Raw genomic sequence first — 17,879 nt, 5'->3', positions numbered from 1 at the left:
GCCACTGTACATGACATACGGTCACGCCATGTGAACGGATGTATTCCTCTTTGTTACAAGGCTTAGCTGTTTGAATTATATCCAGATGTGCTTTTTCTAGTTGGGCAGACTTGCTGTGAAGGTCACAGTACAGGGCTTCAAACCTAACTCTCTTGCTTTCAAATTTGGCTTTGTAACAGAAATAACAGCAGTTCTGAACTCTTAGAAGCATTAAAAAAAAATAAACAGCAGGATATTTCTAAAAATCTTTTGAGTCTGTCTGAAATAAGATAGAATTAAGGTATTAGCTATTAATTTGTAACGTGAGTCTTTTGCAAACACAGTTTTTGAGGTTAAAGAAACCAAATATTTGTTTGACCCTCAGGCCTGGAAAGCTCCCTGGAATTCTATGCGTAATGATTATGACACAAGAAAAGCTCTACCTGCTCCTCTGTCCTCACTCTTTTGGAGGGCCTGCTCTGCACTTAGTAGAGGAGGTGATCTGAAGCCTTTGGCTCACCCGAGGAATCGATTTCCCACCGTGACTGGAGACAGGTGACCCCATGATACATACCGAGACTGACAGCAACTTCATCCAGGGAGATGGTAGTTTTCTCAGTTGACAGAGGGTAACTTGGGTAGCGAGCGAGAAACTTCTGGCACAGGAGTCCTAAGCTTTTCTGCTTTCTGCTTGGCCTTTGCTTTTCAAACTCATCCACAGCACTGTCATCCACAGCATCAAGCTACAGAGGGCAGACAGGGGAGGCGGGAGATGTCACGGCTAACGTCCTGAAGGAGAGACTGCGTGGGTGGCATGGTGAGTTGAGGGCAGCATCCTCATCCTTACCACCCCAGATTCTAGTTAGAATACTCTTCCTAACCTTTTTTCTCAGCCTTTTACCTACTGCTTTTCTGAACTGAACTCTTCCTCCTTTGTGACTTGAGGCTGAGTCTCTGTGTGTGTGTTGGTTGCTCCGTCGTGTCTGACTCTGCAACCCCATGGACTGCAGCCCACCAGGCTACTCTGTCTGTGGAATTCTCCAGGCAAGAACACTGGAGTGGGTTCCCATTCCCGTCTTCAGAGGATCTTCCCGACCCAGGGATCAAACCCAGGTCTCCTGTATTGCAGGTAGATTCTTTACCATCTGAGCCCCCAGGGAAGCCCTGAGGCTGAGTCTACTGATTAAATTAAAGAATGAACAATGCGATAATTTACAGGCTGCTACATCCTTGCTACTGGTGTGCTCATCAGGCTGTAGATCTGCATCAGCAGGAGCCTGTTAAGAGCTGTAGAGACCCCAGGCCTCCCCTCAGACCTGATGTATCAGAATCTATCTTTCCCTAAGCCCCCCGTAATCCCTGTTAACATGAAAATCGGCGACAGACTTGCCTACATTGTGTCACCAAGCTCTTATGTTTCACAATTTACCAAGAGCTGGCAGACTTGAGCTGCTAAGGACAGCTAAATCTTACTCTTCCTAACTCATTCTTATTTTAAGCATATTAAACGAGTGCCCTTGTCTTATCAACCACATTTGAAAAAGGCTCAATTTAAGTCCCAAGAAAGACTTTTTAAAAAAGTATACATATGCTGCTTGCTCAAGAGCTCTGGTTCCCACAGGACAGGTAATTTAAAGATGACTTAATGTTAAAGCACTAAACCAGTGAACTAAACATACATGGGAGAATGATAAAATTTCCCAAATCACAAATATTTAGATTATTATTAAATCAGAGTGAAAATTATAATTCATGGCAGCATTAAAAAACCCAAATTTCTTCATTAAATCAAAATTATTAAAATTTAAATAATAAATTAATGTCATTGTTATTAATAACTAAAATAATTAAAACAATAATTTTAATTATCATAAAATTAATATCATGGCTTAAAAATTATCATTAAAAAACACATACTGGTAAAGAGAGAAAAAAAAAACTGAAGAAAACAAAAACGTTCATTATGAAAAATGAGACAGAGAATGAGAGTCCCACTTCAGCTGTAAATAAATAAAAGGAGTAAGTGGAATGGTGTTTTCAACTCAATAACAACCAAAAAGTTGACAGTTCTGTGACATTTTAATAATTAAGTTAAAAATTTTCCATTCTATGAAAGCCCTTAGGAGCACAGCCTGTATACCTGCATAGAGTCTGTAAACACATCATCCTTGTTCTCAATGGGCCTGAACAGTTCTTTTTTCTTCTCTCGGTCTCTTATGTCTGGGCTGGCAGCGCTAATGAGGATCTTCAGGTTAGCGGTGGGCGTCCATGGTTCCACCTGCTGTCTGTCAACAAGCTTAACCGGAGTGATGGGATTTCTTTCTGGAGTGAAGATTTTTTGCTTCGATAAGTCAATTGGCTCATTTTTTATTGGCGTCTTTGGGGCCATCCTTGAGAGATCAACAAATATATTTTCCTAGTTAAAAAAAAAAAAAGACCTTTTAGCAAAAATGAGAAAGGGCAGGTATCAGGTAAGAGTGCAACTTGTTCCCATTATTCACTAAGACAATAAACTGCAAACAGACCATACGTTCAGGGCTGAAAAATATCAGGATAGGATAAAAGAAAATAAACAGAAGGATCTATGGGAATCAAAAGGCAGCTCCAATGAGAAACTGATTATAACTGGCTACTCCTTTTAAACTTTTTTTTTTATAGTTTATCAGTTTTTATTTATTTTTTAAAATTAATTAATTAATTTTACTTTACAACATTGTATTGGTTTTGCCATACATTGACTTGAATCCGCCACGAGTGTACATGTGTTCCTCATCCTGAACCCCCCTCCCACCTCCCGCCCCATCCCATCCCTCTGGGTCATCCCAGTGCACCAGCCCTGAGCATCCAGTATCATGCATCAAACCTGGACTGGCGATTTTTCATGGCATCTCTGTGAAAGAAGGCATGAGTGTATCTATCACTGGTGGATGTTTGTAATAGTCGGGGGTGATAATAACAGCCAATGTGGGTTGAATCCATACTGCTTCTAAGTGACATATTTTTTAAACACTATTCACAAGTTTGCACTAACTAGTGAAGAGTGATTATGTTTTTGTTCAATGTTCACCAGTGCTAACACAGCAGTTAATGGAAGGGCATCCACAGAAGGCCACATTTCAAACCACCCAGCAATGTATGGTCCCTCCCCTAGAGTGGTGCTTCTCAAACTACCCTTGCTGAAGGACCAGTGCCTTTCACTTCCAAACTCCCGCAGCCTGATAGGACCCACATGCAACTCCCATCACGTGACTCTCCCCTTGAGTTTGCCACTCAACCCAATTTATAGCTTGTCCAACAAGAAGAGACCACTGGTCACAGGCTTAGATGTTATAGGGGCAAGATCCAATTACTATAGAGGTTTCTAAATGCTAAACTCTCAAGTTCTGGTATTGATTTTTTGCAGCTTAATAGAAGTTTGTGGACTAGCACCTTCCCCCAGACCATACTTTAAATAAAATGTCTTAGCTAATTATAAGAAAAGATTAACGATGGGTCCATTAATCCATTAAGAAAAAGGACTGAGTACACAGAACTCACATTTGAAACTACAAGTTAGTTTCTGAAACAAATTTCTTTCCTGCAGAATAAGATTTGCCATTCAAAACCTTTCAGAAAAGATTCTGCTCTTCCCATAGCTGAATTCACCTCCAGGCAATTGTGCCTGACGTAATTAGCAAGGTGGGTGAGTTGCATATTTGATATTCCTGCACACAGTATCACTCTATAGCTTATTGGATGCTTGGATCTTGGCTGAGAAGTGGTTTTAAAAAAGCGTTTTCCTATAAATGAGCAACACGTGAAAAGGGAAAACAGAATTGTTTGGGAGAAACTGGAATTCGTGGTAGCAGGCCATCTCTTGTTCCTTGGATCAGTGGAAGCTGCCAGCTAGCCATGGTGAGTGAGTTCTGTCCTAGGAAGGGAGTGGAGATGGGGGTGACAATTTCTCATACCACTGCAGCAGTAAGCGTCCAGCCTGTATCTCCTCAGATCTCTTAACAAGTCCCTACTACTGTGCAATTCTGATGAATTCTCTACAGGGGAACTCTCAAGCGAAAGTACTGAGTGCATATTATGTGCTACAGACAATACCTGTTCCGTGCACGTTTTTTTTTTGGCTGCGCTGTCTCTTTGTTCTTATGCACGGGCTTTCTCTAGTTGCAGCGAGTGGGCTTCGCAGTGCAGTGGCCTCTCCTGCAGTAGAACACAGGCTCTAAGCAGGTGGCCTTGGCAGCGTGGTGCACAGGTTCATCTGCCCTGTGGCCTGTGGAATCGTCCCGGACCAGGGATCGAACCCACGTCCCTGGCATTGGCAGGTGCATTCGTAACCACTGGACCACCAGGGAAGTCCTGTTTCATGCGCTTTACACCACTAACTCCTCATCTAATCCTCTAACCTGGGTACTATTATTTTTCAAGCCGACAGATGAAGAAACTGAGGCACACAGAGGGTACCTTGCCTGAGGTCACATACAAACTCACTCAGTATAAAAGTCACGGGTAGGGCAAGAAATAGCTGATAGCATTTTCCGAATTTCTGTGTCCCAGTTTCCGAAATTCTACGTCTAGAAATAAGCTTGTCTGGAGTATGAATTGGGATGGAGTTATCTTTTTCGCAGCTCCAGGGTACCCAGCAGGCCACTGATCCCCACAAGCATCTATGGAGAGGTGGCATGGGGAGCAGTTCTGCATGCAGGCTGGTAGGGCCAGCTCATCAGCAGGGTGAGTGCAGGCAACTTCCTTCTCCTCACTGTATTTTAATTCTCTCAACTGAAAACGAAGTTCATAAAAATACTGATCTCCAGTTATGACAATAGTTCCTGGCATATACTGAGCACTCAATACAAATTAGCTATTCTCTCCCCCTACTTTCCCGTTCTTTATTACTATCCATCCTTAAGCTCAGAGCTAATAGAACAAAGCACATCGTATTGCTATTTAACTTCCTGGGCCTATGTCTTGTCTCATTAATGAGACTGTGCACCTCTGGAGGTCAGGGAGCTACTTCCACATGTCTCATTCTTCACTATTTTTGGCACAATGCCTTGCCCCTCGTAGGTGCAAAAGGAACAACGGGCTTTGATTATTGAGTTATTTCCAAAGGTCTCCCCATGGTGGAGGTGTGGCCCAGGCTTGCAGAGGTGCAGAGATTCTTCCTTCTCCACTGCCTCCGTGGTAGCTGTCTTCCGAGGAACATTGAGCTCCTCCTACTTTTCCCTACTGAGGAGCAATTCAGATCAATTATTTCCTCTAGCACTTTGATGTATTTTCACTACAGTTTAAGTAATACTTGGGGCTTCCCTGGTGGCTCAGATGGTAAAGAATCTGCCTGCAATGCTGGAGACCCAAGTTCAATCCCTGGGTAAGTACGAGGGGAGTCAGGTCACGTGGTAGGTTACGATCCTTACCATACCTCTACATCAACAGAAAATAAAACAGAAAATTGTTTTGCGGTTTCAGGTGGGCAGAAAGTCAGCTGTAACCTAATCCACCGTGTTCCATCCGTCTGTCTATCCCCAAATCCTGACACTGTGGAAGGTGGAGGAAGGGACTGGATTGAGAAACCTGGTTTTGGACTCCACTTTATTTTTTGATACTGGACAAAGTGTTGGTTTTGTCTGGACTCAAGTTTCCAGATCTATAATATAAAGGGTTCAGATCAAAGTACCTATCTCCAAGGCTTTCCAGCAAGGCTGCCCAGCCATGTGGTAGATACTGGGGTGTACCCAGCTCTCTTGAAGAATGAATGCCTCATCTCCCCAGCTGCTGGACTAATGCCAGCAGTAAGCATCTTCATGCTTTGGCTGAAGTGGACTGACTCGTCCAGGACATGCCCCTTCCTGAGAGACCAGTACTATCCTCAGGGGCTGGGATAGGCCACACTGACATGGAGAAGCCGGGTCCTCTTGCCCAGACTCAGAACCACTCCGGGGGAGGGGGGTCATCCCAGAGCTTCCCTCAGGGTGAACCCGACTTCCGCTGAGACTGATCAACTGCTCCACTTCACCCGCTGTCTCATTTTGCTGCTTTTTTGTCCCTTAAATGGGCACTGTCCCCAGGGCACTCCCTGATACACCACCTGACCGCTAATCTCCATGTCAGATCTGCTTGCCAGGAAGAAGCTGCCACATCCTGGAAATGGCCTCTTCAGTGAGAGCGGTCCTGAAGAGAGCACCCGGGAAACAGATTCTTCAGTTCTTGTGTGCAATGCAGGTGAGGCACCTTGGCTTACCTGCCATGCAGTTGCTGTGAGGATCAGGCCAGATACTGAGGGCGCAAGTGCTTTGTAATCTGTCAAGTGCTGTACAAATGTTTATCGTCATTATTATTTACTACACCAGCATTATGACTGAGCTGCCATAGAAAGGACCTGGTCATCAGGAGATCTGGGTTCTAATCTTGCTTCTCTCTCAGATGCAGCCTTGATCACGTTACTTTAAAGAGGACATCGGCAGCAGCCCGTTCAAGGCCCCTAGTGATACTGTGCCAACCTCTTTTCCAGTCCCACTTCATGCATGTCCCACATTTTGCCCAAACAGTTCCCCCGTGTTTCTTCAAACCTGCCCTGCATCTTATCACACCTGAGCCGCTGCGCACACCGTCACGCTGAAACCCACCCTACTCTTTCATCCTCATCTTTCACCCTACTCATCGCAAATATGACAGGCACATCCGCAGGTGTCTCTTAGTCATCGACACTCTCCTCCCCTTCAGAGCACACTTTCCAGAATGAGTAATCCACAGCCAGGACTTCCCCCTGCCCGTCTCCTGGGGGTTCCTCAAACCACCAGTCTGCTCTGATCTACTGCTCTCACGTAGATCACATCTTAGTTGACAAGTCAATGGCAAAACACCACATTTGAGCTCACTGCTGCGGTTAAGACTGTTGACTATCTGCTTTATAAAACTCTCAGTCTTTCTGAGCTAGCACTTTTTCTCTCTTGGTTCTCTTTCTGTTTGTGACTGTTCCTTCTCAGCCTCCTTCATAGGCTCCTCATTTTCTGCTCTTAGAAACCTCAGCTCTCCACACTTCCCTGTTTGCTCTCCGGAGCAGCTCACCCACTCATAGCTTTAAAACCAACATGCATTTGATAATTCCCAAGTTTGTATCTGGCTAGAACCTTCCATGAATTCCCAAATCAGGCAACCAACTGCCTCTTGCACATATTTATTTATTTACCTATAAGCACACGGGTATAAATAAATGCTTCGAGTCGAACTCGCCTTCTTTCTTTAACCACTCCCAAAAGACGTGAGCTTGATCCCTGGGTTGGGAAGATCCCCTAGAGGAGGGCATGGTAACCCACTGCAGTATTCTTGCCTGGAAAATCCCATGGCGAGAGAAGCCCAGTGGGCTATAGTTCATAGGGTTGCAAAGAGTTGGATACAGTTGAAGCAACTTAGCATGCAAAAGATGAATGACCTTCAAAGAAAACCCATGCCCACTAAGTCTAGGTGAGGTTCCCAAATTTACTATGTTAGCTTCCACTTCTTTATGAGTATCCTTCCTTTCCACTTGCCTAAGTCTTACCATTCATTCCTTCAAGACCTAGCTCGAGTGTTATCTCCTTCACATAGCCCTCCCGAAGCTCAATCTTTACTGTCCACTCTTTCATCCCAAATCATCCTTTTTCTACTTTTGTCATTCCTAAATGCAGTACAGACAACTGAAAAGGAGAGTCTTGTTTATAATCTCACGACTTGGGCACAGTAAACTTTACATTTTAAAGAAAAGTTTTTCCGTGAGTGGTAAGAAATATGCATGCCTAATAGAGTACTATAGACCTTGACTGATGAAGATCAGACAGTCAAGAAAGATAAGTCCTCTACATGCTGACTGACCCACAGGACACTGTTCCAGGCACCCACCAGAGGGTTTCAGGAAGTACCACTAGCTTCTGGCCACTCTGGAAATTTTGAACATTTCTTGAATGTCCACACCACAAAGACTCATATGATTCTTCTGCCTACAAAGTCCATCTTATTCCTCTTGTTCCCTTACAAGCTGAAGTCCTCAGCCCAAGTATTAGCTCCCCCGTGAAGCTTTCCAACTTTCTCTAGACTCCCCATGAATTTCTTTCTTACTCTTCTGTTCTGCTGGGGCAATTGGTTCCCACTCCTATAGCACTTAACAAATCACAGGCTAGTTGGTGAGTTAATATCTGAGCCCTCGAAACATCTCTCAGATAATTGAGGGCCAGGCCTGCATCATATTTATCTTTGGGCTGTCAGTTCAATTGAGTAAGGGTGAACAGTATGGGTTGTTGGGTTATAGACATCCTGAGGAGAGAGTCTACTTACTAATTCCAATTCATAAAATAAAAAATAGGCTTAGGGAAGCTAGGAGATTTATTAAAACACTGTATCCCCAGCAACTGGAACATAAATATTCGTCGAAAAACTGAATAAATAAATTTATTCAAGCTTACGGAGCTAACAAATGGTAGAACAGGAACTCAAATCCAGATCTGACTCCAAATCCCACATCCTCAGCATCCCCAGAAATCCTCTTTCCTTTACTTTACAGCAAGGTGAAAAGAGAGATGAAAGCCCCTTCGAGCATCTCCTGGATGCTCATCTCTTCCTTTGCCATCTCTTTGACAGGTGAAATAAGCCCTGCATTCTATTTCAAATATTTTAGTCACTTTCCTAAATCTCTGTGGAGTCATTTGGAGTTTTCTCTATACCCACTAAAATATGAAAGCTCAGCCAGGCACAGTACTTACTGGGCTAGAATAGGAGAAGCATGCTTGTTGAAAGCACTTAATAAAAAGTCATCCACTTGGGAGGAAAGAAGTGGATACCAGGTTTGCCTTTTCTTGCCCCTTGGCTCTGTCTCTATGTAAAGGTATACACACGGCTTCACTGGTGGCTCAGACGTGAAGAATCTGCCTGCAGTGCAGGCGACCCAGGTTTGTTCCCTGGGTCAGGAAGCGCTCCTGGAGAAGGGAATGGCAACCCATTCCAGTATTCTTGCCTGGAGAATCCCACAGAGGAGCCTGGCGGGCTACAGTCCATCGGGTTGCAAAGAGTCAGACACAACTGAGTGACTAACACTTACTTACTTACTTAAAGGTATACACATTCTTTCAAGGCTGTTCCATCCAAATTAGGAAGGAAAACAAAAAGTTTTGCTCTGAAACTTGCAAAACCAAAACTCTGAATATATAAAGTCTGGGCATTGCCACTCTCATATGGCAAATGGAATTTTTTTAAAGTCCTCTTTAAAAACACTAATGTTTTGGTATACTTCTTTTCCCAACAAAAATAAATCAAATCCTGGGGTGGGGGGTGGTGGTGGAAATCATACGTGAAAAAGCATATAATTTCACATGTATCCAAAATTAATGGTTGTCAAGTATTCTTCAAAGGCCCATATAACAGGTGCTTTGCAGGCAGGCAGTTTCAGGATGCACGCTAAGCCTAAAATTAAGCTCAGGGACTGAGAGAAGTTCAATGCCTGAGGATGTGGCTGTGCTCAAATTGATATTTAAAATTTCTAAACCTGGCTATGTCATATCTACTTGCCTCTGCCTAAAAATGCTTAGGTGTTCATTACTAACAAGCTCTTCCACCTTTTCAGTAGGGCACCGGCTGGCAAGGGCATTGTGATGACGCGAGTCCTATTTAGACACTGCTATGGTTGGTTACTTCGTCATGTTTCTTGAACACAGCGCCACTGATTCACAAATTACAAGGCATGCAAAACCACAAGGGAGGCCTCAGTGCAAAACCAGCAGGGGCACTGCAAAATATTCAGTCTTGGGGAACTCAGTCACTTTATCGGGAGGCACTGCTCATGCTCTTGGGAAGATGGAACAGCCTCTAGGAGCTGGCTCGTCAGTATGAAGAGCATCTCTCTATACTTTAATAATCTAGCACATAGAGTTTTCCTGGGAACTGAGACTTAACATTTCTGACCAGCATTAGCTAATTCTACTTTTTTTTTAAATTTTGTATTGGGGTATAGCTGATTAACAATGCTGTGATAGTTTTCAGATGAACAGCAAAGGGACTCAGCCATACATACACATGTATCCATTTTCCCCCAAACTCCTCTCCCAGCCAGGCTGCCACATAACATTGAGCAGAGTCCCCTGTACTACACAGTAGGTCCTTGTTGCTTATCTGTTTTATTTTTTATTTTTTATTTTTTTTTTTTTTTGCTTATCTGTTTTAAATATAACACTATGTACACGTCCATCCCAAACTCCCTAAACACTTCCTTCTCCCTACACCCCCAACCATAAGCTCCTATTGGAAGTCTGTAGGCCTGTTTTGTGAGTTCATTTGCATTAATTCTACTCTTGATAACTGTAGACACTACAATCTTTTGACTGCAGTGTCTAGCATATCTTTGATTCATATAAATTTACTTCAGCATTACATGTAACCTAGCCTCTTTCCACTACTCAATGACTGAGAAACTGAAGGATAACGGTTGGATGTCTCCTCCATTAGAAAAAAAGCATAGTTCTAAAATGTTCACCAAGATTATTATAAGACAAACACAAGTGGGATGCTGGAATCCTTAACTGAATTAGACATTACCATCCTAAATATGATAGAGTTTAAGGTATTTAAGTTCACTTACCTTTTGTGCATTTTCCCCATCTTCAATTGCAAAATCTAGTCTGGGCGGCCTGCTGATCAGGTCTTTTAGTGTTAGACAGTTTACCTCCATCTGTAACATACAGTTACATTAGAAAATGACTTTACAGTTGGATATTCTTTCCGTCAACAGAAATATCTATTACTTGCTCATGAACATGAACTTCCCCTCCCTAAACTCATCCTGGGAATTTCCGGGGTGGTGGCTACCCCAAGTCTGTAAAACGCACATGAATGAACACAAACACTCAAAGTTGTGCTTAGCAATGACTGAAATTGGTAAGAAGAAAAAAAAAAACACGATAAAAATAGTCATTTTTAATGAAAAGTAACAAGACAAAATGAAGTTTCAAGTCAAGAGGGTGTAGGGGAAATCTGTCAGAAAGTACAGGGTCTCCTAGGTCAGTTAATTTTGGCGCAAAGAACTGGGAGGAATTCGGCTTTGACGGGGGTTTGAATGGGGGGAAGGAAACCTGATCGCTAGACCAAACCCACTCAGTGCCTAGCGCAGTCCCTTCCCAGGCCTCCGAGCAGACCCCAAAGATAAACTCTTGCAACGAAACCCCCAGCTCGTGAGGTAGGGCAGGTCCTCTTTTACCGCCCGACCGGAGGGCGAGCTGGAGCCCAGACACCCCACGCTCGCCTGGTCCAGAGGCAGCGATGCCTCGATTCCCCGCCAGTCGGGGAGGGGAGGGGTGGCAGACTGGTAGCCGGAGCCGGAGGGCCCCCTTTCCCCCCAATTCCCGCCTCCCTGCCAGCGCTACTTACTCCCACTCTGCGAAGGAGCCTTCCTGCCTCTCCCGGGACCTCCGCAGCCCCACAGTGGAGCGGGATCAGCTGGGGGACTCGATCAGCAACCGGACGGCGACATCGGGCGGGCAAAGCTAGGCGAGCAGCTCCCCGCTCCGAGCACCCTTCGCTAGCGGGGACCCCGTGGCGTCCGCGGAGCGCCAGCGTCCCAGCCCGCCGAGCGCGACTCCAGCTCCGGACCGCGGTCCCGGCTAAAACACCTCCTCTGGCGCCTAGAGACCGAATTCGAGCATCCGCCAATCAGCGGCGGCCGGCGGGCCGGCCCCGGCCAATCGCGCGGCGGCACGGCCCGGGCTCGCCGCCCTCCGCGTCTTGGCGCTCCTGGGCGCGCGTTTCGGCCTCACCCGCCCAATTGTGGCCGCATCGCCCCCTCCCCTTCCGGGTACCTGGAAACCTCGGGCCCGGGAGCTGATTCCTCCCGGGCACGAGCGCCCGGGAGGCCGCGGGAAGCGAGGGCGGGGGCGGCGTGGGGAGGAGGACGAACGTTCTTTTGTTGTGCCCAAAATACCCGCCCGTCCCTCGGCTGGCCGCGCGGGCAGACCGCGGGCACAGCCCGGGGACGAGGGAGCAGATGGAGTTTGGGAAAACGATACACACACTCTGGATGCTGCTGCCGCCGCCACCCCCTCCTCCGGCAACCTGCGTGGCCGCGAAATTGTCCAGGCTTGTTGAGGCCGACTTCTAACGCGATCGCTGGAGTGACACGTGAACCATGTTACCACGCTCTGCTGCGGCGAGCAGATGGCACGCCAGTTAGCCCTGGAAACTCGACTGCCAGCAGGACCAGCTGCTTTTTCTTTCTCCTTTGCAAGTCCAGGAAAGTTTATTGGTGTTGTTCCCTTTTCAGAATATCGCCAATAATTAGCCTTATTAAAGAACTCACTAGTATTCTGGGAAACAATCGAGGAAATTTCCTCAACATTGCTGATTTGTATGAAATATTTCACTTCCTTCAACCTTAGTTTCTTACTTAAAATACGAATGTTGATAGAGCTGTGTGTGTGCGTGTGTGCGTGTGTGTGTGTGTGTGTGTGTGTGTGTGTGTGTATTAATAGGCGTGACTGTTAAGAGCAGCTTTAAATTTACAGAAACATTGAGAAGATAGTACAGGGAATTCCCATACGGGGGGCACCCGGTTTCATCTATTGGTTAACATCTTAAAATTTGTATAGCACGTTTGTTAAGTTAATGAACCAATATTGCTATATTATTCTTAACTAAAGCAATCATTCAGTTTTCCATAATTTTTATCCAGTGTCCTTTTTTTCTGTTCCAGGATACAGCGTTACATTTAGTCTTCATGTCTCCATAGGTGCCTCCTGGCTTTGCAATTTCTCATACTTTGCTCATTTTAGATGACCTTGACAGTGTTGAGGGTTACTGTCATTTTGTAGAACGTTCCACTGTTGGAAATTTGCCAGGCTTTAAACCATGTCTACAGACATTTTCCTACAAACAATATACTTTCTAGCACAGATATCATTCTCATTATTATCCTTTATGTACCAAGTATATATATGTATGTATATATATATATATATACACACACATACACACACACACACACACACACACACACACACACACACACACACACACATATATAGATATGTATGTATTGCTGTTCAGTTGCTCAGTTGTGTCCGACTCTTTGCAACCTCATCGACTGTAGCCTTCCAGGCTCCTCTGTCCATGGTTTTTTTTCCCAGGCAAGAATACTGGAGCCGGTCGCCATTTCCTACTCCAGGGGATCTTTCCAACTCTGGGATAGAACCCATCTCTCCTGCAAGTCTCCTGCACTGTGGGTGGATTCTTTACCACTGAGAACTGGAAGCCGCCTATATGTGTGTATGTGTGTATATATATATATATATATATATATACACACCTGTGTGTATATATATATATGTTTTAAACAAACTATCTGCAGAGTTCAGAATGCTCAATCAGTGCTTACCTTTGTACACCAGGGGGACATCCCTGGTGGTCCAGTGGTTAAGACTTCACCTTTCAGTGCGGAGGGTGTGAGTTGGATCCCTGGTTGGGGAGCTAAGATCCCACATGCATTGTCTTTGAAAAACCAAAACAGAAGTGTTATAGTAACAAATTCAATAAAGACTTAAATGGTCCACATTAAAAAACAAATCTTAAAAAAAAGATTGCTGGTAAATACAGAGTGAAAATCACTGCTAGATCATACATTAGAAAGACAAAAAAAATGCATGGGAAACATTAAACATAAACGAAAATAATAATGTAATAAACATTTGACACTTTTATAATAGAAATGGTATTTTAAACTGAAGTCTGTCTTGTAGGTAGAAGCATAAGGACAAATACAAAGAATAAAATTGCAGTTTATTAAATTTTGCCATTGTAGTGGAAGCAGAAAGTTAGATGAATAAATGTTGTTTTACAACTATATTAGTTTCCTGTAGCTATTGTAACTAATTACTGCACCCTGGGTGGTAAACCACAGATTTATTTTCTCACAATTCTGGAGGCCAGAATTCTGAAATCTAGTTGTTGACAGGGCCACACTCCCTCTGATACTATAGTGGAGAATCTCTTCCTCCCCTCTTCCAGTTTCTGGTGGCCATAAGCAATCCTGACTAACGTATGGCTTTCTTGCTCAGATCTCTGCCTCAGTGGTCACAGTGCCTCCTCCTTGTCCGTCTTTAATCTCTCCTATGTGCCCCTTATAAGGATACTTGTCACTGGATTTAGGTCCTATCTGTATCATCTGGAATGACTTCATCTTAAGAGCCTTACTAATGTCTGCAAAGACCTTTCCAAATAAGGCAATATTCACGGATTGCAGGGATTAGTGGTGTAGCGTTAAAAAATGCCTGCAGTGCAGGAGATGCAAGAGACATGGGTTCAATTCTTGGGTTGGGAAGATCCCCTGGAGGAGGAAATGGCACCCCACTCCAGCACTCTTGCCTGGAAAATCCCATGGGCGGAGGAGCCTGGTAGGCTGCAGTCCATGGGGTCGCTAAGAGTCAGACGCAACTGAGAGAGTTCACTTTCAGTTTTCACTTTCACGCATTGGAGAAGGAAATGGCAACCCACTCCAGTGTTCTTGCCTGGAGAATCCCGGGGATGGGGGAGCCTGGTAGGCTGCCGTTTATGGGGTCGCACAGTGTAGGACACGACTGAGGTGACTTAGCAGCAAGCATGCATGCATGCCTTTTTTGGGGGGACCCGCATTCAGCCTTCTAGATCACCATTCCAATGGTTATAGTTTATTCATTTCTCTGATATTTCAAAATAATACTGTATTGTCTCTTTGAAGTTAGGCAGCTTTATGTTGTAGACCTTCTCGTAGCATTTTCTGAATATTTTATCCACCTATTTCAATTAAAGTGAAAAGTGAAAGTGAAAGTGAAATCGCTCAGTCCTGTCCAACTCTTTGCAACCCCATGGACTGTGGCCTACTAGACTCCTCCCTCCATGGGATTCTCTAGGCAAGAGTACTGGAGTGGGTTGCCATTTCCTTCTCCAAGGGGATCTTCCCGACCCAGGGATTGAGCCCGGGTCTCCCACATTCCAGGCAGACGCTTTAACCTCTGAGCCACCAGGGATGTAATCTCTATTCAAAACATGAAAAACTCAGTATGTGGCTTCAAACACTTGTAATTTCATTAATTGCTTAAACAAGAGTGATTTAGAGGAAAACTAGAAAATGAATGTTTGATGAGCAACTTCAGAGACAGTTTTCCAACACATTTATTTATATTGATGTTTTCACTTCCCAGAATTCATAAGTAATCTGCCACTCAGTTACTCAGCTGAAGCTGATAGTGGCTGGGCCCTCAGGCAGGGCATCGAGAATATGTGACTTCTCCGTGGGGCTTGATCTTCCTCACAGCATGGTGATTCAAGCTAGCTAGACTTACATGGTGGCTTGGGGCTCCACAATGCCTCTCCCAGCTGACAAAGTGGAAACTGTGCTCTGTGCACTTTTGTGGCCACAGGCCTCGGGGTCCTGTATTGTGTTAAGCCTGTGGTTCTCAATCCTGTCTGTGCTTTAAAATCACCTGGAGAGATTTTTTTAAAAAGAACTTATACCTTTTTCCAGGCCCTCACTTTCAGTCTGTATGTGTTCCTAGGTTTGAGGTCGGTCTCTTGTCAGACTTTTGGACTCAGTGTGAGAAAGAGAAGGTGTTATGATTTGAGAGAATAGCGTTGAAACATACATACATATTACCATATGTAAAATAAGATGTCCAGTGAGAGTTTGATGCGTGAAGCAGGGCACCCAAAACTGATGCTCTGGGACAACCTAGAGGGATAGGGTGGGGAGGGAGGTGGGAGGGAATTCAGGATGGGGGGACACTGGATACCTGTGGCCGATTCATGTTGATGTATGGCAAAAACCATTACAATATTGTAGTTATCCTCCAATCAAAAAAAAAAAACAACAACAAAAAAAACCCAAAAACCTATATCTGAACCACACACTCAAGAGATTTCTAGTTTACTTGATCTGGAATTGGACCTGGGTATTACATGTTTTTTCAGTTCCTAGTGTCATGTTCTTTGTATATGCTAATTGTATGGTTATTCATTGACTCCTTTGGATGCTTCTGACTCAGTGATTTCAGAAATGGATCCTCAGGCTCCATCAGTGAAGGCAGAAAGAAGTCACATATTCTTGATGCCCTAGTTGAGTTCCCAGCCACTGTTAGCTTCAACTGAGTAACTGAGTGACTGACAGATTATTTATAAATTCTGGGACTTGAAAGCATCAGTATAAGTAAGTGTGTTGGAGTACTGTCTCTGAAGAGTATGGCTATGTCATCACTGGTTTTCAGAAGGAGTTGAGGTTGTAAATGAGAAATCTGATGGGCGGGTGGAAATTAATAGACGAATGAGCAGCAGGGGCTGTGATCGGAAGATAACACAGCAGATGACTGACATTCTTCCGTATATAAGATACTGCGTGATTTTTCAAACTTGCAGATGGTCTTTTGCCCTTTTGGGGTTCCCAATCTCAATTGGTCACACTTTGCAGGGAAAATATACTGTGGTGAGATACAATACATGTCATTTAGTATGAATTGTCCAGTTAATATGTCAGCTTCCTCTGATATTTTCCTTTCCTTCCACTACTGCAAGCACAGTCATCTTGTAACATCCGTTTGCAAACGTTCAGTCACAGAAGGGAATTAAAAACTGATTTTTCACCACATGGATAACAGAGGGACCTTGACTTCACATCCTGGCAATTCTGAGGTGTCTGAGTGGATCGGTTTAATGGTTCTTCTTAAACTGAGGGCTACCATTTAAAATGTGCTTTGTCTTTAGATATTCCTGGGTCTGGGAATGTGTTACATTTGCTTCTCTAACTGCTTGTGGTTCAGAGAAGGCAGAAAATTTACTCTTGGCTGACCATAAGCAATGTCAGAAGGAGAATCAGTTCATGATTGGTTCCTGCTCATGACCTTAGTAGCAATTTTTTTAAAAAGATCATATTAATACCAAAGGGCAATTATGGCTCCCATCTCACGACATCCAGATGTCCAGCTATCCAAAGAGAGGTGCCTAAACTGTGCTTACATGTTCCACAGGGAACAGAGGAAATTAATTCTTTATCTTTACAGAGTCCTTGTCATCCTTCGCACTATTGAGCAGTCAGTTTGCTTAAAGATTGTGTGACTTGCATCCTCATGTAATTAAAATTTAACACATTGTGTGTGTGTGTGTTTGTTTGCACTTGTGTATGTTTTAGGCAAGGATTGTGCATGGGTTGTGCTATAACAAACATTTCAGCCCACAACATATAGGATGGATTTTGAGCTGAGCTGGGTGAGTCTGGGAATACCGTGGTCCTGGAGAGTGTATAGTAGGTCACCTCTTTATGCAATGCTACTTTTATGCTCCAGGTTTGGGTGTGGTTGTTTGGGGGGAACCACAGTGTTTGCTGGGTAAGAGTGGGGATTGACCACTAGCCTGGAAACCAGATTCTGAATGAAATGGGGGTAGGTGTCCTGTTAATCTCCAGAGCCTTAGCTAGAAGGGAAAGAACACACTTTGAGTTGTGGAGGAGCATAGGTTCCAGATTAAGCTTGGCCATGAAACAAAAGATATTGCCTACCTAGCCTTAATTTTCTCTTTAAAATTGCCAGTCTGATTTGGAGGGTCTTTGAGAGTCGTCCATTCCTGTCATTCTAGGTATTTATTGGATGCTGAGGATATTCTCTTAAAACTGTTGCCACTGACACCTAATCACTTAGTGTGGATATGTAAGAATGTTTGCTGAAGTCACTTTTTAGTTTCCATATTTGGTGATAGTGGGCACATTTCTCTACTTGTTATATTACATTATGTACATATATACACTAATAATGAGAATGTTAAAAAATATCAGGCCAAGGACTGATGTTCGTTGTCATTTTTCTAAGCTTAAATTGGCTAAATGTAATGTTGTGATTCATGGGGTTGCAAAGAGTCGGACACGACTGAGCGACTGAACTGAA

The 17,879-nt window shown here is 44.1% G+C and overlaps 1 protein-coding gene across 2 annotated transcripts in view; it reads right to left on the bottom strand.

The window, feature by feature from the left end:
• Positions 1-11,592, bottom strand: part of E2F7 (E2F transcription factor 7) — a 39,228-nt gene extending 27,636 nt beyond the window's left edge. For both annotated transcript variants that reach the window (XM_027543302.1, XM_027543303.1), the window contains exons 1-4: positions 11,356-11,592; positions 10,571-10,660; positions 2,120-2,395; positions 554-722 (exon numbers count right to left, since the gene is read on the bottom strand). In XM_027543302.1, the coding sequence (XP_027399103.1) occupies positions 554-722; positions 2,120-2,395; positions 10,571-10,660 (535 nt within the window). In that variant the 5' untranslated portion in view covers positions 11,356-11,592. The remainder of the gene's footprint in view (positions 1-553; positions 723-2,119; positions 2,396-10,570; positions 10,661-11,355) is intronic.
• Between the last annotated feature and the right edge of the window lie 6,287 nt (positions 11,593-17,879).

Source organism: Bos indicus x Bos taurus, chromosome 5, assembly GCF_003369695.1.
Source record: "Bos indicus x Bos taurus breed Angus x Brahman F1 hybrid chromosome 5, Bos_hybrid_MaternalHap_v2.0, whole genome shotgun sequence".
Lineage (NCBI taxonomy): Eukaryota > Metazoa > Chordata > Mammalia > Artiodactyla > Bovidae > Bos > Bos indicus x Bos taurus.
The sequence above is the reverse complement of the archived record's forward strand: the minus strand, read 5'-3'. Positions and strand labels throughout refer to the sequence as shown.